At 51.1% G+C, this 24,691-nt stretch overlaps 1 protein-coding gene across 3 annotated transcripts in view; it reads left to right on the forward strand.

The window, feature by feature from the left end:
* Positions 1–24,419, forward strand: part of RAB3IL1 (RAB3A interacting protein like 1) — a 34,479-nt gene extending 10,060 nt beyond the window's left edge. For 2 of the 3 annotated variants that reach the window (XM_029911235.1, XM_024197952.3), the window contains exons 2-11: positions 10,162–10,411; positions 10,789–10,884; positions 11,942–12,019; positions 12,797–13,012; positions 16,753–16,881; positions 17,029–17,141; positions 18,286–18,309; positions 20,821–20,920; positions 22,398–22,464; positions 22,985–24,419. In XM_029911235.1, the coding sequence (XP_029767095.1) occupies positions 10,162–10,411; positions 10,789–10,884; positions 11,942–12,019; positions 12,797–13,012; positions 16,753–16,881; positions 17,029–17,141; positions 18,286–18,309; positions 20,821–20,920; positions 22,398–22,464; positions 22,985–23,067 (1,156 nt within the window). In that variant the 3' untranslated portion in view covers positions 23,068–24,419. The remainder of the gene's footprint in view (positions 1–10,161; positions 10,412–10,788; positions 10,885–11,941; positions 12,020–12,796; positions 13,013–16,752; positions 16,882–17,028; positions 17,142–18,285; positions 18,310–20,820; positions 20,921–22,397; positions 22,465–22,984) is intronic. The other variant, XM_024197959.3, reaches the window with a different exon arrangement.
* Positions 24,420–24,691: the final 272 nt, after the last annotated feature.

Consider the following 24,691-nt stretch of genomic DNA (forward strand, 5'->3'; position numbering starts at 1 on the left):
TGCAGACTTTTAAACAGGAATTTGACTTCTCAGCCTTTGGTTCATTCATTTTAGCCCCCTCCTCATTTATTAATGCCCTTCCCTTTCTCCCCAGTAAAGAAGCTTCTGTGGGCCCAATCCTGCTCCTTTAGAAGTCAATGGCACAGGGCCTGTGCAATGCACCTTTAACCCCCAGCAGCACTCATTCCCTATGCTTTTGGATTAGTTGCTGCTCTTATCTTTTCCTCCCACTCTCTACGCCCGGTTGCCCTGCACCGCGCCTTTCCTCTTTTAACCAGGGTCTCTGAATTGCATTGGCTGCTGCTTGTCCTTTGCTGTCTTCTATCCTAGAGCAATTGTGATCTGCTGGGCCTCATCTCATCTGATCTTTTCCCTTCTTGCTGCCTCTCTCCTTTTCTGTCTTCTCCTTATTCTCTCTCCTGATTTTTGTTTTGCCTCTTTCCTTTCCTTTTGGCTCTTGCATTTGGATCCTGCTCCAAATCCACCCCCTATGCTACTCCACCTCCCCATTACCCTCACCTCTGTTGCCCCCTTCCATGATGAACAGCCCTTGGAGTGGCACAGCAGAACACAGACCAAATGTGAGGCTGATATTCTCACCCACGTCCAGCTCGGAGGAGGACAAAGCCTCCACAAGGGGCTTTTGACAACGATTATTGATTGACACCGGGGTTGGCTGCGTCAGTACACCTGGAAGGCATATTGACCTCCGATGGCACATTGTATCTGTGGCCATATTGTCTGACAGCAGTGGTGGGTTGCAGCTTTCCCTGCTGGAGATCCCTGACAGGTTCCCCTTTAGAGCTGTGCACCTTCTCCAGCTCCCCAAGGACTCTCGCCACACACTGATGTCTCCTGACAGCTGGCTACTGACCCTGCTGGAGCATTTCCCTCACCCCCCTGGCAACGCTGGAGTCACCCCCATCCAACTCCCTTGGGAATCCTCAACTCTGCACATCCCCTGCTGCCAGAGCCCCTCTTCCCCCGCCAGCTCAGAAACTAAACAAGGATACTGCCTCTGGAGCTCAAGGCAAGCTCCTGACAAGGAGCTGCTGAGCCTCAGAGAGGAGTCTCCTGGAGGTGTCTCTTCAGGGGGAGCTCAGCTTGGCATCTGGGCCCCTCTTTCTGCTGTGGATGTACTTGTCAGCCTCTGAAACCAATAAAGAGGAAAAATAGGGACCCTGTAGTTGCTCAATGGAAATGCACTGGACTGAGGGTGGTAAATATTTGGTTAAAAATAGAGCCTGCTCCTCCTCAGTCGGGGGTGGTTGCTGTGTGTGTGTGAAATGCGGGTTTACGGTGAAAGGGGGTGAGGCTTCCCTTACCACAATGACATTTTGGATCAGGTGGGAGCCAATGTCCTTAACTTTAGGCCCACTGTGTATTTGCTTGTATCCCACACAGACCTGCTGGTGTCTCACTTTTTTTTTATTGTAAGTTACGTCCATCAGAAATCCTGGATCAGGGCAGAGACCACTTCACAAACACCAGGGCTCCCTGGAGTCACAGGACTGAGTCCTGCTGTGGTCAGCTTTGTTCTTTGTCCCTCAGAATGAGGTAATGGGAGCTCTGTGCAGTTCACTCCACATGTGGGTCTTGCAGGTGAGACCTTAAAAATCGAGGCCAAGGCTTCGAAAGAGACCACAACTCTCTCTTGTGCGGTCTTATTTCATATAAAAATGTATCGGGGACTGTAACTTTGCGCTTATACATAGTCAGTGTTCTCAAATTGCTGTACAGATATGAATGAGTTAATTATCCTCGCAACACCCCTGTCAGCTAGAGGTGTAAATTACCTGCATTTTAAAGATGGAGAGGCACAAAGGGGTGAAGTGACTTGCCCAAAGCCACTCAGTAAATCAGGGATGGGGCTGGGATTAGATCCTAGGACACCCAGCCCAGTGCTCCAACCACAGGACCATCCTTCCCCTTGTAAGGACGCATTGCTCAGGTCATTTTAAAGCACCTGCATTGTGTCTCAGTTGGGATCTTGGTGGTGGATGTCTTGCTAGTACACACAGCTTCTTTTTTGAATCTCCGTTCCCCCAAGGGTTCAGCTGGGCTGAGTCAGGGTTTGGAGAATTCCCTTGCTGTGAATAACGGAGGCTTTTATTCCCGGGCGCCATTTCAGATTTTGGTGGGGGGCGGGCAACTTTACCCTTGATTCCAGGGACTACTTAGGCACCTGAAGACTCTAGTTGTTTTGCAGATAATAACTTAGAAATATCTTACAGGAGCTCTGTATCTAATTCCCATATAAAGAAAGAAAATTAAATAAATATTAGACCCACTCAGCTCTCATACTAATATGTTCTGACATCTTGTGTCAAGTTACTTAAGGGACACTGGTTAGGTTTAAAAATGTAATGTATATTCTTACTTTGTTACTAACTCTTGAATGAAACAATTGTAGAAAAGTCTAGATTACTTTCTATCACTTTTTTGCAGTTCACCAAGCTTGGAATAGATCATTTAACTTTTGGAAACATCCTACTAGGGCAAGGCCCCATGAGTTTATACTGCACCTGCCTGGGGCTCTAGGGGTGTTTCCCCACTACAAATAATAGACTAGAAACTGACTTTAAATAGGGATGAAACTGACACTTTCAAGTCACTTTCACAGTATTGCCAACCACAAACATTCAAAAATCATGAATCAGGCTCACCAAAAATCATGAGATTGGCTTTAAACTCATGAGATTATGTAAAAATAATAGATTTGGTGTTCTTTTTATTTGCCTTCTGCTTTTCAAGCCTTTAGGGTGCACTGGGGTCACATTTTTAAGCTTTCTCCACAGCCACAAGGGCTAGAAACTTCATTTTTTTTAAGAATGAAGGCTGAAATCATCACATATCCACTTGACTCCAGCATCTGGGGCTTTAAGGAAAACAATAATTATCATGAGACTCATGACAAAATCATGAGAGTTGGCAACACTGATTTCTGTTTGTATGCTAGTTATTTTCCAGAAGGCTCTTAAGCTCAACACTACAGTGATTGAGTTGCAGTTTTCACAGGAGAATATTTAAAATCAAACACCAAGAAAATGCCACATTTTAAAGTTGAGAAAAAAATTAAGACTTCTGAGGTCTGTCAGGGCCACAACAGGCAGGAAAGGAAAATAAACAGGTACAGGAGCTCTGGGCAGCTCTTCCTCTTGAAAGAAAGTTGGAGGGTCAAATCTTCTAGTCCTTAATCAAGTAAAACTTCTGTTGCCGTCAGCACCTTCACTCATAGATATTAACGTGCTCAATAACTATACACTTCATACTTAAATATCTGAGCCATCTTATCCAGGGCTACACATTTTATACACATTGCCTCAGGGACTACATTTCCTGGCATATTCTGCTGAGCACACAGATGGTGCCCAGTGAATAATGCAAATCATGACAATAATCGTCGACTTTATGGACTCTTTGGATGCAATTTCTGATCTTTGTTCTGGAATTGGCCTGGATACAGCTGAAACCCTAAGAATTTGAGGCATAAACACATCTGATACTCATACTACACTTTCTCATTCCTTCCTTTTTCAAACTCAGAACAAAAAATGACAAAACAAAATGATTTTCAGTTAAAATGTAAAATTTCACAGCAGCCATTGCTCTACAACCTAGCCTGGGGCAGAACCTGCCACCCCTTGGGGCTTAAGTGATCTCCTCTCATTTGACTGTTATTCTCTTCCTTTCTTTCTTCATCCTTCCTGACCTCTGTGCTGCTTTTCATGCTGTCAACCATGACATCCTTTCCAATTGCCTCGGACCGTTTGTTGGAGTCTTAGGGTATGTCTACACTACGGGATTAATCCAAATTTATATAATTCGAATTTGGGAAACAGATTGTATAAAGTCGAATGTATGCGGCCACACTAAGCACATTAATTAGGCGGTGTGCGTCCATGTACCGGGGCTAGCGTCAATTTCTGGAGCGTTGTACTGTGGGTAGCTATCCCATAGTTCCCGCAGTCTCCCCCACCCATTGGAATTCTGGGTTGAGATCCCAGTGCCTGATGGGGCAAAAAACATTGTCGCAGGTGGTTCTGGGTACAGCCTCACCCCTCCCTCCCTCCATGAAAGCAACGGACGGCAGACGACCATTTTGCACCTTTTTTTCCTGGGTGAACACTGCAGACTCCATACCACGGCAAGCATGGAGCCCACTCAGCTCAAGACAGCAGTCATGAACATTGTAAACACCTCGCACGTTCTCGTGCAGTTTATGCTGAGCCAGGACCAGAAAAACGAGGCGAGGAGACGGCGGCAACAGCAGCGCAGCGACAAGCGTGATGAGGACATGGACATGGACACAGAATTCTCTCAAACCGCGGGCCCCGGTGCTTTGGAGATCATGTTGTTAATGGGGCAGGTTCTATCCATGGAACACCGATTCTGGGCCCGGGAAACAAGCACAGACTGGTGGGACCGCATAGTGTTGCAGGTGTGGGACGATTCCCAGTGGCTGCGGAACTTTCGCATGCGTAAGGGCACTTTCATGGAACTTTGTGACTTGCTGTCCCCTGCCCTGAAACGCCAGAATACCAAGATGAGAGCAGCCCTCACAGTTGAGAAGCGAGTGGCGATAGCCCTGTGGAAGCTTGCAACGCCAGACAGCTACCGGTCAGTCGGGAATCAATTTGGAGTGGGCAAATCTACTGTGGGGGCTGCTGTGATGCAAGTAGCCAAAGCAATCACTGAGGTGCTGCTACGAAAGGTAGTGACTCTGGGAAATGTGCAGGTCATAGTGGATGGCTTTGCTGCAATGGGATTCCCTAACTGTGGTTGGGCGATAGATGGAACCCATATCCCTATCTTGGCACCGGAGCACCAGGGTACCCAGTACATAAACCGCAAGGGGTACGTTTCAATGGTGCTGCAAGCACTTGTGGATCACAAGGGACGTTTCACCAACATCAACGTGGGCTGGCCGGGAAGGGTTCATGACGCTCGCGTCTTCAGGAACACTAATCTATTTAAACGGCTGCAGCAAGGGACTTACTTCCCGGACCAGAAAATAACCGTTGGGGATGTTGAAATGCCAATAGTTATTCTTGGGGACTCAGCCTACCCCTTAATGCCATGGCTCATGAAGCCATACACAGGCAGCCTGGACAGGAGTCAGGAGCTGTTCAACTACGGGCTGAGCAAGTGCAGAATGGTGGTAGAATGTGCATTTGGCCATTTAAAAGGTCGCTGGCGATCGTTACTGACTCGCTCAGACCTCAGCCAAACCAATATCCCCATTGTTATTTCTGCTTGCTGTGTGCTCCACAATCTCTGTGAAAGTAAGGGGGAGACCTTTATGGCAGGGTGAGAGGCTGAGGCAAATCGCCTGGCTGCTGATTACGTGCAGCCAGACACCAGGGCGATTAGAAGAGCACACCAGGAAGCGCTCTGCATCAGAGAAGCTTTGAAAACCAGTTTCATGACTGGCCAGGCTACAGTGTGAAATTTCTGTTTGTTTCTCCTTCATGAAAACCCGCCCCCTTTATTGACTCATTCTCTGTAAGGAACCCACCCTCCCCCTTCCCCCAGCTTGCTTTCAAAGGAAATAAAGTCACTATCGTTTAAAAATCATTTATTCTTTATTAATTGATTATAAAAAGAGAGAGGGAACCCGGGTGGGGTTTGGGAGGAGGATCGGCGGGAAGGAAAAGGCCACTAAAAAAAGGTTAAAAAAATGACAGCCTTTTGCTTGGGCTGTCCACTGGGGTGGAATGGGAGGGTGTACGGAGCCTCCCCCCCCCGCGTTCTTACACATCTGGGTGAGGAGGCTATGGAACATGGTGGGAGGGAGGTTATACAGGGGCTGTAGCGGCACTCTGTTATCCTGCTGCCGTTCCTGAAGCTCCACCAGACGCCGGAGCATGTCTGTTTGCTCACGCAGCAGCCCCAGCGTTGCATCCTGCCTCCTCTGATCTTCCTGCCGCCACCTCTCATCTTGAGCGTCTCTCCTCCCCTCACGTTGGTCCCTCCTGTCCTCACGTTGGTCCCTCCTGTCCTCACGTTCACTGGCTTCTTTCCTATACTTTGAAACCGTGTCCTTCCACTCATTCAGATGAGCTCTTTCACTGCGGGTGGATTCCATGATTTCTGCGAACATATCGTCTCACGTCTTCTTTTTCCGACGCCTTATCTGAGATAGCCTCTGGGACGGAGGAGGGAGGCTTGAAGAATTTGCAGCTGCTGGAGGGAGGGAAAAAAGGAGAGAATTTTTTAAAAAGATACATTTTGCAGAACAATGCTTATACTCTTTCATGGTGACCAACACTATTCACATTACATAGCACATGTGATTTCTGTGCAAGGTCGCATTTTGCCTCTTAATATTGAGCGCCTGTGGCTTTGCTGCTAGAGATCACAGATGCAGGTCCGGGCAACAGAATTCGGCTTGCATGCGGCCATGGTAAGCCATTGTCTTTCGGCTTCTACGCCCTCCTTTCCCACATACCAAGCAAAGCCCGTTGAGTGCTGCGGTTTTCCTGTTAACCTTCAGTAGCGGAAAACAAACTAACCCCCCCCATCCAATTCTCTGGATGATCGCTTTATCCCTCCCCCCACCGCGTGGCTGGTATCAGGGAAGATCCCTGCAGGAACCAAACTAACACCCCCCACCCCGCCATGAATTCTCTGGGATGATCGCTTTACCCCTCCCCCCACCGTGTGGCTGGTATCAGGGAAGATCCCTGCTAGCAAAACGCGAAAAGCTCTGGGCCAATTCCTCCCCCCCCCGCCCTGCGCTTGGCTAACTGCAGGGAAGGATTTCTTTTCAGCCACAGGCAAACAGCCCAGTAGGAACGGCCACCTCTGTCCCCTTAATTAAATTCCCGTATTTCAACCAGGTTACCATGAGCGATATCACTCTCCTGAGGATTACACAGCGAGATAAAGAACGGATGTTGCTTGAATGCCAGCAAACACCGGGACCATACGCTGCCAGGCTTTGTCATGCAATGATACCAGATTACTTGCTGCAAGCATGGCGCGGTCAATTGTCCTACCATGGAGGACGGAATAAGGCTGCACTGCCCAGAAACCTTGTGGCAAGGCTTTTGGAGTAGCTCCAGGAGAGCTTCATGGAGATGTCCCTGGAGGATTTCCGCTCCATCCCCAGACACGTTAACAGACTTTTCCAGTAGCTGTACTGGCCGCGAATGCATCCCAAGTCCTCAGGGCAAAGTAATCATTAAAAAACGCTTGCTTTTAAAACAAGTTTTATATTTTAAAAGGTAAACTCACCTGAGGTCCCTTCCATAGGGTCGTGGTCTTGGATACTGGCTTGGGAGGGTTGGGAGGGTACTTCAGTCAGGCTGAGAAAAAGATCCTGGCTGTTGGGGAGAACGGAGTGCTGGGTGCTCTCCGCAAGCTCGTCCTCCTCCTCCTCCTCCTCCTCTTCCCCGTCCGCAGAATCCTCAGGTGTAGCTGATGAGATTATCCCCACCTCGGAATCCACAGTCAGAGGTGGGGTAGTGGTGGCAGCCCCCCCTAGAACTGCATGCAGCTCGGCGTAGAAGCGGCATGTCCGCGGCTCTGACCCGGAGCGACAGTTTGCCTCCTTTGTTTTTTGATAGGCTTGTCTGAGCTCCTTGACTTTCACGTGGCACTGATCTGAGTCCCTATTGTGGCCTCTCTCCATCATGCCCTTGGAGATTTTTTCAAAAGTTTTGGCATTTCGTGTTTTCGAACGAAGTTCTGCTAGCACTGAAACCTCTCCCCATATAGCGATCAGATCCAGTACCTCCCGTACGGTCCATGCTGGTGCTCTTTTTCAATTATCGTCCTGCATGGTTACCTGTGCTGATGAGCTATCTGTGATCACCTGTGCTCTCCACGCTGGGCAAACAGGAAATGGAATTCAAATGTTCGCGGGGCTTTTCCTGTCTACCTGGCCAGTGCATCTGAGTTCAGATTGCTGTCCAGAGCGGTCACAATGGTGCACTGTGGGATAGCTCCCGGAGGCCAATACCATCGAATTGCGGCCACACTAACCGTAATTCGAAATGACAAAATCGATTTTCGCGCTACTCCGCTCGTCGGAGTGGAGTACAGAAATCGATTTTAAGAGCCCTTTATTTTGAAATAAATGGCTTCGTTGTGTGGACGGGTGCAGGGTTAATTTGATTTAACGCTGCTAAATCCGAATTAAAGTCATAGTGTAGACCAGGCCTTCCTGATTTTGCTCCCATCTATCAGAGTCCTTTTTTTTTTTTTTTTTTCAGCATATAGCAGAGAGAGAGGCTGGTCCAGTGGATAAGGAGCTAGATCTGAGAGACCTGGGTTCTACTTCCTCCATGGACTTCCTGTATGCCTTAGGGACAGAGTTTCAAAGGTTTTTAGGCATCCAAAGATGCAGCTAGGCATCTAATGGGGTTTACAAAGCACTTAACCTTCTAGGTCCTTTTGAAAATCCCACTAGGTGCCTAAATACCTTTGAAAATCTGGCCTTTAGTCTCTCTGTGCCTCAGTGCCCCATCTGTACAATGGGGATAACAGCACAGCTCTACCTCACGGAGGGGCTGTGAGGAGAAATAGGTTAGACCTTGTAAGGGGCTCAGATACTAAGGTGATGGGAACTTCTCTATACCACTGCTATCCCTTCCCTGGGTTTTGGCCCCTTCTTTTCACCTACGCCCCTCAAATCTCCCACCTTTCTGAATGTAACCTTGGCTCAGAATGCTTGGCTGTATTTCTTCTGCATCCCCTGCAACACCCGCCACCCCCTGCAGAGGGATTCCTGTTTTACAGGCTCATCTAATGACTTCCAGATCCTTAATTTAATTACCAGCCCTTTCTTATCTTAATCACCCTGCCTCTGTTTGTAAACAAAACACTGACTCCCTGCCCCAGGGCCACAAGCTGGGAGCAGCAGGTCTCCTCTGCAGATCTCACATTCCACACTCAGGCTGTGCTGCCCTTAAGAGCTCCGCCTGGGAGCTCATCTCCTGTACGAAACTTGGGCTCCCAAAATGGTACCTCTGCTTTTATTCCTCCCAAGGAGCTGTGATCTCTCCCTGGGCTGTTCAGTTCTCCCTGGCTAAGTGCCTGCTGGGGGCAGCGTGACAGCACAGATACAGGGGGTGGGGTGGCCTCTCTGCCATCCCTTCCCTTACATTACCTCTAATCTCCCTCTGACAAAAACCTGGTCCTTATAATGGGCTCCTGGGCCCAGTGTGTCCTCTGGTGATTCTGTCCCGGTCCTTGTTCAAAGAGCTGAATGGGAGGAAGTGGCTTGTTTAGGGTTTTCCCTTCCTAGAAGGCCCTCCACCGAGGGAGAGCGAACCCAGCGCTGCCACCCACAGTGCAAAAGCAGCTCCTCTGAGCTAATCCTGCCTGATGCCCCTTGCGTCGCCCTCCTCCGCTCTTTAACGAGACTCTGGTACTGAGGGAGTCTGTGCTTCTTCCCCAAATGCCAGGGCACCTGGGATTGGGATGGTGAGAGATGAAGCCTGTGAGTTGCCTCCCCTTCCTGATCTTACCTCTAGAGAGGTGGATTCAGTTTCTGGAGTGGGGGATTAGCCCCTGAGCTGCAGGTCCCTTAAGCATGGAGCCCCAGCGGGTCCTTTGGCTGTTTTGGGATGAGGCTGGCCTGAGTGCCGTTCATGCTCTCTCAGCCCTTTGACCTGTCTACAGTTAACATCTTGCTTGGCTGTCCTGTACCCCTAGGGCAGCAGGCCAGATGTGTGCGCTGCCCTGCTCTGCCCAGCGCTGTGGGACTCCTTTGTGGATCACCAAGCCAGGGGAAGAGCTTTGCAGCCCATGTACGCACAGTGGGGCGAGACACCAGCATGACACGATCCGGCCGGCCTGCAAATGCTGTTGGAGACCCCTCGGCTCTGCAGTGACGTTATCACCTGAGCTGTGGATTAGCCTGCCCTGTGTTCTGGTCTCAAGTGGCACATCAGCCCCATGTTGCCCCCTCGCCCTTCCACACTCCTTAGAGCTATACACACTTCCTGCAGCATTATCATTCCCTGGGTATCGCGATCCCTCTCAGTGCTGGCCATTAGCCAAATGCTCATTTCCACTGGGGGGAGAGCTTTCTACCGCAAACCCCTTAAATGACGAGATCTGGGTGAGGCCATAAGCTGCTTGGATCCTGGCGCTGTCCACACCCTGGATCTCTGATCCTTGGCTCATGTTTCACACGCTTGTGTCCCCCAGCCAGGCCCCGTTCAAAGAAGGCAGCCATCAGCTCCAGAAGCAGCCGGCGGTGGGACAGTGGAAGCCGCTGGCATCATCCAGTGGTGGGAAGGAGCTGCCGCAGTTGGATCCTCGCTGCAGGGAGGCAGGTGGGGGAGACGACGACCAATCCACGGCGCAGCTCAATGTCTCCCGCCTGCGCAGCTCCTCAGTGGAGATCCGTGAGAAGGGATCAGAGTTCCTGAAGGAGGAGCTCCACAGAGCACAGAAGGTAAAGGCTTGGGCGCGGGGAGGTGTGGGGGGGCAAGCACCCATGGGGCGGGGGCACAGACCAGGAATTGAGGGGTGAAAAGGGTAGACGGGGCGGGAGTATCCATGGGCTGGAAGGTGGGAGCATGCCCTGTTAGGGTACTAACAATGAGTGCAGCCTGAGCGTCTGCAGTGATTGGGGGTGAGTGGGGCTGGAAACCGCACAGACGTGGGGCGGGGGAAGGGCTAGTGTCAGTGCGTGCAGAGCGGGAGGAGGCAGCAGGACGCAGTGGGAGAGATTGAGGCACGTGGAAGAGGGTGGTGCTGTCTGCAGAGCGTACTGGGGCCTGGCATGTGCTTCTGCCCAGCATGCCAAAGTCCCCACCGTCCTCTCTGCAGGAGCTGAAGCTGAAGGATGAGGAATGTGAGAGGCTGTCAAAGGTCAGAGAGCAGCTGGAGCAGGAGCTGGAGGAGCTGACAGCCAGTCTGTTCGAGGTACCACTTCCCTCCCCCTTCCCCAGTTACTCCCTAAACGGAGGTCACTCACTGTCCCCCTTGGGACAGGCTCTCTCCTCACTTTGCTCACGCTTTGGGGTTCCCTGCATTCATGGCCAGCCCTTCGCAGTCTGAACAGTAGAGCTGGCTGATTGCGTATGCAGGATGGCAGAGCATGGTGCAAGCTGGCAGCTGTGTTAATGGGGAGGGGCAGCATGCAGGGCACTGGTATGGGGAACAGGCGTTCTCCTTTCCCCCACTCCACCTCCAGTCACCCCAGCCACGCTGTCAGGAAACATAAAATAAAGCAGCGCGTGTATTCATTACACTTGGGTTTTCAGCCAGTGGTGTCTGAGGCGGGACCCGGTCTAGGAGAGTCTGGGTGTTTGTGTCCTGCTTCCCCCCAAGCAGCTGGTCCACATCACAGGTTTATTCAACTGCTGCTGCTGCTGAAGCTAGGCAGTTTAGCCCTTTCGCTGGTGCACTAGCCATGCCCCGGGCTTGCTGCAGCTATTCTCATGTGGCCCATTCTCCAGGCTGCCTGCTGCTCCCCAGCCTTCTCCCAGATGCCAGCACCCGGCCCTTGCCTGGAGAGAGGCACTACAATGCCCTCAGTGCACTGCACCCCTGGGAGCTGCATTCTGCTGGAGAGGGTGAATATTGAAAGGACCCACGTTCTTGTGCCATGGCTCATGATGAGCTTACAGGCCAGTAAAATCCTGTCTTCCAGCAGCCCAGGACACTCAAACACCTAGCACTGGACAGATCCTTATTGTGCCAGTTGGAGACAGGCATGCCCCAGGGGCACTGCCCCAGGGGCGTTGGGAGGGGGGTATTGTGCTCTGAGCTCCCTGCTGTCCTTGGGAAGGCTGCCACACTTGCTAGGGACCTTTGAGTACCCTGCCCCCCGGGAGAACTGCTGAGCTGCATGTAAAACACCAGGGTGCAGGATAGAATGTGTCGCTTGGCTTTGTGGGGTTGCTCATTGCAGGGGCTGTGTGTAGCTGGGACTCTGGCTGCGATGAGCAGGAGGTAATGTGTTCTCTCTCCGCTGTAGGAAGCGCACAAGATGGTAAGAGACGCAAACACTAAGCAGGCAGCGTCAGAGAAGCAGCTGAGGGAGGCGCGAGGAAAGGTGAGGACTCTCTGATCCCACCCTCCTGCTGTACAGACACGGGGCTGCCTGTGGGCAGGGGGATCGCAACGTAGCTGAGGGTCATATCCCAACCAGTCTCCTCCCAGTGGGACCTCCTGGACTACTGGCTTCTAGACATTCAGTAGGTCTCTCAGCTCACCGCACAGCAGTTACTGAATGTGGGGAAACATGCCATTTAAACTAGCAGCAGATCCAACTCTCCTATGAAAAACAGGGTCCAGACTTTCACCTGGGCTCCCACAAGCACAGAACTGACCAGCAGCTTCACCTAGCTGCAGTTTGTCACGTAGCAAACGTGAGGACAAGCTGCTGCTTAGAGGCACCACGGATAAGGGAGGCTGGGGAGATAGGAGTTAGGGACAGGATTCCCTGATCAGGATGTACCACGGGGGCATGGAGCTGCATCTGCTGCTGACTCCTCATCAGGGAAGGGGGTCTCTGGCTATAAGACTTAAATATGCCCTGCCTGCGTAGCCTGGGCCTTTGCGGGGGATGTGGACTGGGAAGGGGCAGGGAAGGCTCTGCAACTTGTTTCTGATCTGTACAGACCCTGTTCCCTGGTTTGAGATTCTGGGACAGGGGCAGGGGGTGGAAGAGCTGGGCAGATGTTGTGGATGGATCAGGGGATGTCTCCTAGGCTGAGTGTGTGGCTGGGTGGTGCGGATGCCCCTGGATCCTGAGCGTGCATTCCCTGCACAGTGCAAGGTACTCTGCTGGGTGGAGGTGGTGGCATTGTTGACTCTCCTTGTCTCCTAGATCGACATGCTGCAAGCAGAGGTGACTGCTTTGAAGACTCTAGTGATCACTTCCACACCTTCCTCTCCAAACCGGGAGCTGCACCCCCAGCTCCAAAGCCCCTCCAAAGCTGTCTTCAGGAAAGGGCACGGGCGGAACAAGAGCGCCAGCAGCGCAGTAGTCACAGCCACCAGCCAGAGCTTGCCCGTGGAGTCAGTCAGCAACGAGTGCAAAGAGGTGGGTGAAATCCATTCACCACATCAGCTCTTGGCCCTGCGTGGGCTTGAGCCCACATGCTGGGGAGGAGCTGGGGAGGGATCTTCTCAGGGATTTCCCTTGAGGTCTGCAGAGCCCACAGCCTTTCCCCTGCTCCGCGGCTTCAGCGATGTTCACAGTAACGCTATTTGTGGATTAGGAGTCCTCTGAGTCTTGTTGTGCTGGGAGCTGAAGGTTTCTTGGCAAAATCCCAGACTGTGGGGACTTCCCCTTACAGGAGTCACTCCAGTCTGGGTTCAGGAGAGAACCTCTGGAAACAACCTGCGTGCCTTTGCAGGACTTTTCTGGCTGTATGGATACGGCTCTTAGCACCGCTGGCATCAGGCAGTAAGCACCTACTGAGAACTGGCTTTCCTGATCTGCCTCTGCACTCTAACAGCTGCTCTGGCTAATGCTGTCTAGTGTGGACTAGTGGTTAGAGCGCAGGACTGGGAGTTGGAATTTCTGCTTTCTGTTCCTTGGCTCTTCCACTACCTCACTATGTGACCTTGGGCAAGTCACCTTTCCTCCCTGGGTCTCAGTTTCTCTACCTGCAAAGCAGGTTTTGCCTGCCTCCTGAATAGAGCTGGGCAAATAAATACAAACTGCTTTTGTGGATATTCTTTCAACTAAAATCCTGTTAATTTCCTTCACTGAGTTTTATGGTCCCTTTCTTTTGCTCTCCCTAAACACTGATGTGAGTACAACATGGGTCTGCCAGAATTTATCTTTCTGCAAACAGTGTTGTGACTAGTTGTGTGAACACACCTTTGCACAAGCGTTTGCACGGCCATCTGGAAAACTCCTTGTGGGTGTCAGAGCTGGAGGGATGAAGAAGCAAGTTTGGCATTTGAGCAGGAAGAACAAACGTGGTTGCAGTGGGGGGTGCATGTACTTTGCCTCCACTGCCAGGAGCACTGGTGTCTGCAGCATGGAAGCATTTCAAGAGCAGGGAGGCACTTGGCCCATCTGGCTTGTCAGACAGCTAATCAGACCAGGAAGCGGTGACCAAAGAGGACTGGGCTGACCTCTCGGATGACTATTTGCCTGACAGTGACTTCAGTGAATGGCAATGGGGATGGGTGAATTCAATCAGTGCGCTTCAGCAGCTGCTAATATCACTATGTATGGGATTAGAATTACACACACGGAGTCTGGGTGTGAACGTGAGGGGAGAATCAAAGGAAGGGTCTGTTAAATAGCCATGAAGTCCTGCTTCATTGGTTTACATCTACCTCTCTCTTGATCAGGTAGGAAAGAACCCAGATATGTTGACATTTGAAGTCCAAGTATGTAGCCAAATAGAAGGATCCTTCTTGTGGCAATAAGGAAAGAGGCTCCTCTCCCGGCATGAATCAAAACTCCAGTGAGCTGCTAAACAAGGTGATCCAATCAGGGGCCAGAAGCAATAGCCCCTGACTCAGGTGTCCAGTCAGGCAGCTGCACTGTTGACTCACTGATATCAAACAGCTGAAAGGCTAGCGAAGCCAGTGCCAAGCATTAGCTGAACAATTGTGACTTGGGGACAAACTTGTAAAAGTCCTGCTCTGTTTGCGTTCAATTCATAAACCACAAAGGGCTGTGTTTGCTGATGCTGTCAATTGCTTGCTCTAATCATGAGAGTCAGTCACCGAAGGTCTGTAATCAATGGGAAATTCTTGGAGGAAGGTGCTTGTAGAATGCCAAAGATGGTAATTATTTCCCCTTTCTTGCTCACTAAGTGCACAATCCTGGCAAGGTCTCTACTGCGCCCTTGCTCTGGTGTAAACTGTGTCTACACAAGGGATTTCCATTGGTGCAGCTAACCAGCTGCCTAAAATCCAGGGCCTACATTTTCAAAAACGTGACTAGTGAATTTGAATGCCTCTGTTTTTAGGTGCCCACCTTGAAAAGTACTTATGGGGCCTCAGGGTTGCACAACACGTTGGGGAAAATCAGGTTTCTTTAAAGCAGCTCAAGCTGGGCACCCAAAAACTGAGCAACCCCAAATCACTGGCGGCTTCTGAAAACTTAGGCCAATGATATGCTGAAGAACCTACGAGCTTTTGAGAGGCACTCGGCGTGCTGACAGGCAGAACTCGAGTTTTCTGTATCTTCTGTCTCACATTTTTGCCTTTCTTTCTCTGCCTGCCCCTCTGAACTGTTTCCTTGTCTGTCTCTCTTCTCTCCACTCGTCCTTCAAAGTTTGGCGTGCCCACTCTCCTCTCTCTGCTCCTCTGTATTGTCCCGGGGAAGGCCATCCACATCACCTACGAGCCAGGCTGGCAGGCCCTGGTGGCAGATTCTTCCTCGTCATCCTCCTTGCGGCAGGTAACCTCTGGAGCTAGAATAGATGTGGCACAGAGGACAGGCTAGGGGGAGGGTGGGATTCATCAGCCTCTCACAGCTTCAGTCTTTCAGCTCTCCCTTTCTTTGACACTAACATCCATTTTTTTTGTTTCTCTAATTGATTTCCATATTGTGGCGATGGAGTTGTCTCCCGGCACCAGGTGAGCAGTCTCCATAGCATAGAGCTAGTGCACTGTCAGGACAGCCTGGGGACTGGACTGCTTTGTTCACGTATGTTCTTTTCATGCTGGGCTTGTTTTGTCATCCCCCCGCCCCCCATGCTCCTTTAACAAACTGTAACAGGGTCTGCTGGTTGTTTAAGGACAGGGCCAGGCCCAGCATGGTCCTGTCACTGCTGCAGCCTAGAGCCGAGGCATGCTGGGATTTGACATTGGACTGATGGGAATTGTAGGGCATGCTGGGAGCGGGCAGGGAAGCAGGATATAAAATGAGAGACACTAGGGAAGAGGCAAGATCTGCTGTGGGTCCCTCACAGCTGTGAATTTGAGTCCATCTGTAAAGGGGAATAGGTGCAGTAGCTCCCATGCCCTGGAAAGCTGCTCCCTCTCTGCAGAGAACCCATAACAAATGTAACCATTCAGTGCTCTGAAGGAAGGCTGCTTCTTATACCTAGGGTGACCAGATAGAAAGTGTGAAAATTTGGGACGGGGATGGGGGGGTAATAGGCGCCTATTTAAGAAAAAGCCCCCAATATCAAGACTGTCCCTATAAAATCGGGACATCTGGTCACCCTACTTATACCCTGCTTTCCCTTCTATGCATGCCCCGCTGCCTACAATCCCCATCATTTCTGGGAACAACTCCCAGAATGCCTCAGTTCTGGGCTGCAGCAGCTCCAAGGCTGCTGGGTTTGGACCTGTCTTTAAAGGGCCAGCACACCTGCTACACAAATGGATAGAAATGGTGATGGCTATTCACTGAAAGCTTTTCCCTGACTCTCTCCTTTGCTGTATTGACCTCTTTCTCCAAGGGGATTCTGCCTTTATGTCCTGACCTTCGTTGCCATCGCGGGCTAGCCCTGCCTATCCTCTCCTGGGATGAGAGGGGAATTTGGTCTATTCACTCGCTCTCTGGCTGCCTCCCCCAGTGGGGACTCTGCCTTGCCTTTGGGGAACTCGGGCATTTCACAGGCCTCGGACTGAGCTACCCTCACTTGGCATGTTAATCTGTCACAGAGATGGTGATGTGGGTGGCAGACAAGGCAGATGCAGAGGTTCCCCTGGGGGCGATCCTGCTTTTCTCCGCAGTTCCTGCTGAGGTTCCAATGCAGCCTTGTAGTTGGGGAATTGGTGTGTTAACTCTTGTGATGTCTTTCCCCCTCTCCCCAACCCCACACCTTCTCTCTTCCTGTGTCTCCCCTGAACTCGCTGCAGGTCGACTCCATCCTATTCGCCGAGTTCCAGGCCTGGAAGGAATCCCCGACTCTGGAAAAATCCTGCTCCTTCCTGGAGAGGATTTACCGGGAAGATGTGGGGCCCTGCCTGGACTTCACCAAACAGGAGGTGAGCACTGGAGCAGAAGCGAGGACTTGGGGGGGGTCGCTCTGCTCAGACATTCAGGCTGTACTGATGCTGAGGAGGCGCGCAGTCACCACCTCACTGGACATGAGCTTTGCTGATCTGAATTCAGGTCTGTGTTTCTTGCTGTAGCTATCAGAGCTAGTGCGGGAGGCCGTGGAACAGAACACGCTCACCATAGAGCCCGTGGCTACCCAGGCACTGCCCGTGGTGAAGGTGTCGGCGATGGAATGTGGCGGACCAAAGTAAGGAACCTCCCAGGTGCTCCCTCAGCCATCACTGACGCTCACATCCAGCCTCCTCCCACACTACGACAGCTTCCGTCCCACACATCTGCTCAGCCTTCTGCTGTATCTCCAGAGCGCTGTCTCAGATCTCTCTAGGGGTCCCATCACCTGAGTATCTGAGCAATACTGGGTAGTAGCTGAGTAGTCTGGTGTAGAAACACCTCTTTAGTTAATATTTCACAGTGTGTTTTCCCATCCCAAACCAAGGCCAGCAGCTGGCCTAGATCCAGGCACTCACCACTAGGGGCTGGTTGAGCCACATGGAATTTGAGGCTTTGGAGTCTTCCTGAATTATTTTGGGGGGCTGGAAAAACTACTTGGAGTACACAAACTTACCGAACGTTTTCTTCCTCTAACTTAAACTCGGGGCGGGGGGAGTCACCCAAGGGTGAGTCGTTTGAAAACATTATCTCTCAAGGGCAGAATTTGCTATGTACTGGGGCTAGGAGAATGCCCAGAAGCTGAGCCGGCAGGACTGGGTGACCCGCAGATGGTGTTTTTTATTCCTCCCCTCTTGCAATTTCTCCTATGCATGTGTCCCATAGCGTCCAAGTTCACATCACATTTTTGAACCCATGATGCTCTAGGTGGGTTTGAAATGGGGCAAAATGAGCTCACCCATCTCTCCTCCCTATCTTTCACCCCAACCCCTCCTGAGAGTTGCATCGACTGTTTTCAGAGTCACTACTGTGACAGCTTGGGAATCACTTGTCTGTCTGTGCTCCTGATGTTACAGGGCCTCAGTTCCCCCAGGAAGGGAAGTGGCAGGAAATGGTTCAACCCAGTATCACTGCAAACAGAGAGGGGTCAGACTCCTGAGCTTTACCTTTCTTGACCAAGAGAGAGGATTTCACTTAGCTGTTGTGTTTAGGTCAGCTTGGGTTTTTTTCCTGCTGCTAGCAGCAGCAGCTTCCAAGCCAAAGGTCATCTGTCATGTCAGGAGGCAGTGACCTGAATGACACATAGACTGCATGGCAAGCTGTTCCACATTCTCTTTCTTCTCAAAACAAATCACTCTGTGAGTGTTAGTCCCATGCCAAAAACAAGCCATCCTGTGTGTATCCTGACTGGTTGCCTTCTGTTTTTTTGTCTCTTCTCACAGCGGGTTCCGGTCGCAAATTGTAACGTAAGTGATTTTTAGCTAATGATGAAAGATCTCTGATCCATTAACAAGTTACTAACTCACCTGGTTACTAATGGCTTTGAGGCTAGAGTTTAGCCAGTAACTTTTTTAATCCTGTTAATGCTGGAAGGTGAATTGAAGGTCCCACTTACAACACTCTTTGGGACAAATGGCCTAAAAGTGACTAGTGATTTTTGGGCCCAACTTATAGAGAGGCCTGGTTTCCGGAGGGTGAGTGCTCAGCGCTCTCTGAAAATCCTCTCCCTTTAATATGTCTCAAACACTAGGCGGCCCAAATCACTCCTCACTTCAGTAGGCCAGGCTTCTGCTTTTATTATTTAGCCTGTGTTTGTCTGTTTAAATCCCCTGCTAGTGGGGGAGAGAAGATAATGAAACAGACTCACAAGCCCTCCTGAACATTTGGTGTCACATTTCCAGTCTCGCTGATTCTTCCTGCCCGATTCGTGGCCATCCTAGCTAAGGAGTGATGCCAGTGTCCAGCCCAGAGGCGCGGGGACTGAGAAGGATGTGTGACGATGGTTAAATGCTGAGAAATACCAGGAAATCCCTATTGGGCGGCATGAAGTGGTGCTGGAAACGTTCCCTGGAATTTTTCAACAAATGCTGGAAACTGGAGTTCTCTTTACAGACAGTTGAAAAGAGTCAGAGAAGATCAGGAGACCCCAACATCTCCTGACCTTTGATGTGGAAAGACTCCCATCAGTTTCAGTGGGCTTTGGCTCAGGCCCCATCTGATTAAAAGGGACTCTGGAGGGGGCTATAACTTCACTGCCTCCAAGATACCAACTGCAAGCGAGATGCTCAGTGGAGCATAATCATTGGGTATAATCAGTGGTGAGCCCCAGTGTATAGTCCATGTGGTCATTCAATGAAGATGCCAGACCACGTGGGGATTCCGCCCTTTTTGCAGATGGGATTTAATTTATAAACTTTTTCTTGTTTAAGTTCGTGTTTGAAGTTAAAAGTTAATGTTTGAACTTGGTCTCTGTGTGACATGGCACAGGTTAGAACTGACCGACTCTGTGCTGTGGGTTCCAGCAGAATAAGCTTCCCGGAAAAACACACGTTAAAGGACAATGAAGAAATGATTCACTGATTGGAAGAGAAGACATGCATAAGGGGAGGTTGAAGGCGCTATGTAGTAGCATGCTGCCAGAGAGTATTACATATATCCCCTTTGTGGCTGGACCGTAGAAGAGGTTATCAGCCTTCAACTGTCTCCAGATAATGGAGTTAGTCCTTTGTAGCTCACATGCTAGAGGCTTGTGTTTTGAAACCGGGTTCAATTTCCAGTGAGGAGTAGTGTGCACAGAGATAGATGATGAGGAACTTTGGTAAAACTCCCATTGGTTCCAGTGAAAACTCTGCTTGAGTAAGGGCTCCAGGCTTTGGCTCTGAACTGGGCATGAGCCAAGGGAAGAGCAGAGTTATTCTGGACTTACACCAGCGTGACTGAGCTCAGGATCTGGCCTTTGGTTTATGAATACCTTCAGTGTAACAACAGTATAAACTGAGAAAGGGGAACGTTCCCAGGCTCAGAAGATGGTAGGACAAAGAGCAATGACTTTAAAGATAAGGAAGAAGAAGGTCTAGGAGGGATGCTCAGAGCAACGGAGCAGTGAAGGGGATGGTCAAAGCACTGTTCAAGAGAAGGTTGGAGACTAGGTTAATGAGAATAAAATAGCGAGAGACCCTGCAAAATGCAGGGATCAGACTGGGTGGTCCAAGTGGCTCTGGTCCATCAGGGAATCTGTATTATGGAGGGAATATGTCCTAAAACCCCACTACTCCCACTGTGATAATAGTAGAATGGAACAACTTAAATATCTGAGTAGTCAGAGTATGGATTGTATGTGCCATGTTTCTGCGTGGAGAAACTGAACCGCAATCTGAGCTTGGCCACAGACCTCCTGATGTGCACTAGACCTGGTCTCGGGGCGATCCGGAGAGCTGTTGTATGGCACTCTGACCAAACAGATCGAGCCCTGAGTGGTGATGAAGGAACAGCCCCCTCCCCTCACAGAACATAGAGACCCTTTTCCTAAGACCGAGTAATCCCAAGTGCATGTATGATGGAGAGGGTGCAGAGAACAGACAGAACTCTTTACACTCGTTACATTGCTTCATCCTAATGTCTAACAGCTTTTCTCCTGGCCTGTTGCCAGCACTGCATGTCCTCCTGGTTTCAGACCATACAGGGGGAGCCCTGGCGTGCAGGGCCCTGTATCAGTTTACCTGGTGATTGTGTAGCTCCTGGTGCCTCCTGTGCAAATGTAGGATGAGAAGTCTCCTGTACTTGCCCCTTCCTGCAGCTTTTATTGAATTGTTTCTGGCAGCAGAGAACTCAAATCCCACCTTCCTCTTTCCTCTCCTGGGCTCTGATTGACTCAGACCTGGCTGCTGGGGTTTGGCTTGAGGAAGCTGCCAGCTGCCATGCTCTGCTCCTCCAGGAGCTATCCTTCACTGAAGCACTGTTTTCCTTTCTCCCTACAGGAAGTGCGCTCTGAGTGGCCTGTCCCGAGCCTGCAAACACCGCATCAAGCTGGGGGATTCTGGGAACTATTATTACATCTCACCATCCTGCAGGGCCAGGGTGAGTCCTCCAGCATCCCAGGGGCCATCTTTTCTCCCCAGCTCCTTCCAGGAACTGAAACAGATTAATCCCTGGTGTAGCTCCACAGAAGACAGTAGGGGCGAATTTGGCTGATAGAGTTGGATTGGCTCTCAGTCAGTCTGCATTGATCGCTGCTACCCAGCCCTGTTTCTCAGGGTATGATACCATGCAGTGGTCTGTGTTATGTTACTCATTTAAGGCAACAGTAACTTTCAAAATATGTCTTTACTTCTCTCTTCTCCATGATTTGATTCTCTGTGAAGCTTTGATTTTCTTTGTCAAACACTGTAATTCACTGTTCCTTGAATGCTGGGTTTCGTTACTGTGCAGTGGAGAGCAGTGACTAAGGCTGTTCTGGAAGCAGACTCTCCTTTTACTCTGGAGGGCACTGAAAAGGTAAATTATTCAATATTATTATGGCCCTGATTCAGCAAAGTACTTAAACAAATGGTTATGCTCAGCTCTCTTCAGCAAAGCTATCAAGCATTTGCCTAAAAGATAATCATGTGTTTAAATGCTTTGCTGACTTGGGGCCTAAAGGAGCAAATCATTCCCTACAGCAGTCCCTGTCTGGGATAGGGCTGTGGGGAATATTGGTAATAGAGCTCAAACTTTGTCACTTTAACAAAAACAGTCCAATTTAGCACAACTCCTCCTTGCACAAACAGTGTAGTTTTTCACTAGGGCTTTTTCAAACAAAAGAAATTCCTGTGTTGTAAAACTTCTTTCAGCAGAGCTCAGTTGTTCCTTTCAAGTCTGAATGTTCACAAAGTGCAAAGGTCTTGTAATTCTGGCCCAGGATGTTTCAGTTACACATATTGTAGTGAAACTGGCTGGCCCCTGCTCATCTTCACACAGCCTTAATTTCTGGTACTGAATACACATAAATATCTGCCTCTCTCCTAACTCTCATCCCTGGCTGAAAATACACAGGACTTAGAAAGCTCTTTTCATCCATAATTCTCAAAGTACTGCAGTATTGCTGCAGATGAGGAGATCGGGCCACAGAGAGAGGAAGTGACTTGCTCAAGGTCACACAGTGCCTCAGTGACAGAGCAGAAATTAGACCCCACAGCCCTTTACTCCCAGTCTAGCCCCGTGTCTGCACTTCCCCTGCCTATCCCACTTTACTCTCCTCCTCCTGCCAGGGGGAGTCCCATGGGTTCGCACCAGGATTTCCAAAGTGACAGTAGTGCTGAGCACCCATTGCTCCCGTTGACTCCAGCTGGAGTTGCGGATGCTCTGCACTTGTGAAAAATCAGCCCTGTGAGCATAGAGGATGATGCCAAAGCACTGAGATGGGCGGTGGCGATACCAAACCCTGCAGCCTTAAGGAAGAGGGGTCCTCTGGCCAGCGTATCTGCCTTTGCTTTGGCCAGCCCCTGCTGTGCTATTATTATTATTATTATTGTTGTTGAGGCCGTTTTACAGCAGTGTCTCTCTCTCTCTCCCCTAGATCACAGCCGTATGCAACTTCTTCACCTACATTCGCTACATCCAGCAGGGCTTGGTGAGACAGGATGGTAAGAGGCAGCCGGCGGCCCCCAGCAGAGGGTTGGGGGTCAGTGGGAGCTATTGCGGAGGCTGCTCCCTGTTGCAGAAAGGGACTGGGCTCCTAATGCTCAGTGAAGGGAGGCGAGAGGGCAGGAGGGACTTTCCCTCAGCCTAGTGAATGCTCTGGAGGGATGGGAGGGCCCCAGTCTAGCTGAATGGGAGGGAGATGTGGAGAGCTCTAGAGGGGTTGAGGGAGAGAGGTCAGTAAAGGGGCAGGGAAGCAAGGGAGAGGGACAAGAGGCCTGAGGTGGGACGGGCAGGAGAGGGGTGGAGAAGGAAGGGAGGTGCCCACACTCTGTGCTTTGGGGGGCTATGCCCCATGCTGCAGGGCTGGCTGAGCAGGATGGCCCTAGTCCTATGGCTCACTCCAGTCCATGCGTACGCTCTGTGTGGACCGACGTCCCACTCATAGGGGAGGGGGCTGAGCCAGGTAGCTCGCATGGCACCTAGTGTGGGGCTGGCTAACCCTCCTGCCCCTTTGCTTTGCAGTGGAGCTGATATACTGGGAAATCATGCGGCTCAGGAGGGAAATGTCCATGGCCAAGCTGGGCTTCTACCCCAGTGCGATGTAGGCTGGGCCTCGCTGTCTGAAGGGAGCTGCCCCAGCACGAACGTCATGTACTCCAGTAGACAGACAGACTGAGGCAGCGCGTCTATGCCGACGGGGTTCCCTCCTTCTCCCAGCCTGACGTGAACCGCAGAGGGGAGGAGCAGAGTTCCCCTGTCCAAAGGCCTCCTTGCTGCCGTTCTCACAGTGACTATGAGATACAGACACCCCCACCTCCCCCCAGAGATGGGCTGGTCCTTTGAGCTCTGGGGGGTGGCCAGCGCTAAGTTCTGTCCATAGTGGACCCTTTTCTCTATGCTGCCTATAGCCAGTTTTTTTAATTTTATACACAATCTTGCTTCTGCGGATTCTCCGAGACCTGCTGTGCACGAGGCGGGTCCTGGGCTCCTCTGTTTGGCAGAGGGTCCTTTGGCACCGAACTGCAACTGGGACTTCCCACATCCACCCCTCTGCCTGAGCGAGGCAGGGGTGCAGTATTGCTCGGCTATGCCCCCAGCCCTCACTGGTGCCCCCTGCAAATGCCAGCACCGCACAGTAATCTCACTGAGAGCCATGCAAAGCATGTTTTCCAAGTGCTTCCCTGCTCCTCTGGCAGTCACCTGTAGGAGTCACTTTCCATTCGCTCAGTCACAAAGAGGGGTTTGATTCTCTTTTCAGCTCAGGGTTTGGTTTTGTAACCCAGCTCAGAGCTGCCGCTGGGAGAGCTACAGCGTAGGCCAAAGCTCCGTGCCTGGGGCCTCGGTCGCAGTGCAAATGGAAATTGCAGAACAGAAACCTGGCCACAGCTATGCTGAGGTTGGCTGTACTAGGCTGCAGACAGTGTCTCTTCAGGTCTTTGTGAGGCAGCGGTGCCCGGCTATGGTCACTGCAGGAATGAGCATCTCCCTATTGCTCTGCTATAAACCCCAGCCAAGGACAGATGCCTCCTAGCCACTCCTGTTTCTAGGCTGCGGCCTCAGGCATTCACCTCCCTGCTGTCCCAATATAAACTCCAGCCTGGGGCTGTCTCCTCTCTGGCTTTCCTTATAGCCCCCAACTCAGGCAGTTGCTACTCAGTGGCCAGTTATAGGCTCTGGCCCTGGGCATTCACTTCTGTGCTGCTCCATTATAGATTAAGGCCAGAAGGAACCATTAAATCATCTAGTCTGACCTCCTGTATAACAGAGGCTGTAGAATTTCACCCAGCGACTCCTGTATTGGACCCGAGCCTTGCCAGTGCTTCAGGGGTGAAAGTAACTTAAGGCACTTACCGGTACGCAGGGCGGCCGGGGTCCTGAGTAAGGTTGGGGGGGCAGGGCTGGGGCCAGACTCCCCCAGCCAGCCCTTCATTTAAAGGGCCCGGGGCTGCTGGACGTCGCCGTCAATGCTACCCCGGGGCTCCAGCAGTGATTTAAAGGGCCTGAGGCTCTGGCTGCAGCTCTGGCTGCAGTAGCGGTGGCTGGGAGCCCCGGCCCTTTAAATCACCGCCGGAGCCCCATGGTAGCGGCAGCAGCGCCTTGGAACCCCGGGGCTCTGGCGGCGATTTAAAGGGCCAGGGGCTCCGGCCGCTACTGGGAGCCCCGGGCCCTTTTAAATTGCTGGGCCCCAGGGAAGCTGCCCCCTGTGGTACGGTTGGCTGTGTACCGGCT

Source organism: Terrapene carolina, unplaced genomic scaffold, assembly GCF_002925995.2.
Source record: "Terrapene carolina triunguis isolate 2854851 unplaced genomic scaffold, T_m_triunguis-2.0 Scaffold90, whole genome shotgun sequence".
Taxonomy (NCBI): domain Eukaryota; kingdom Metazoa; phylum Chordata; order Testudines; family Emydidae; genus Terrapene; species Terrapene triunguis.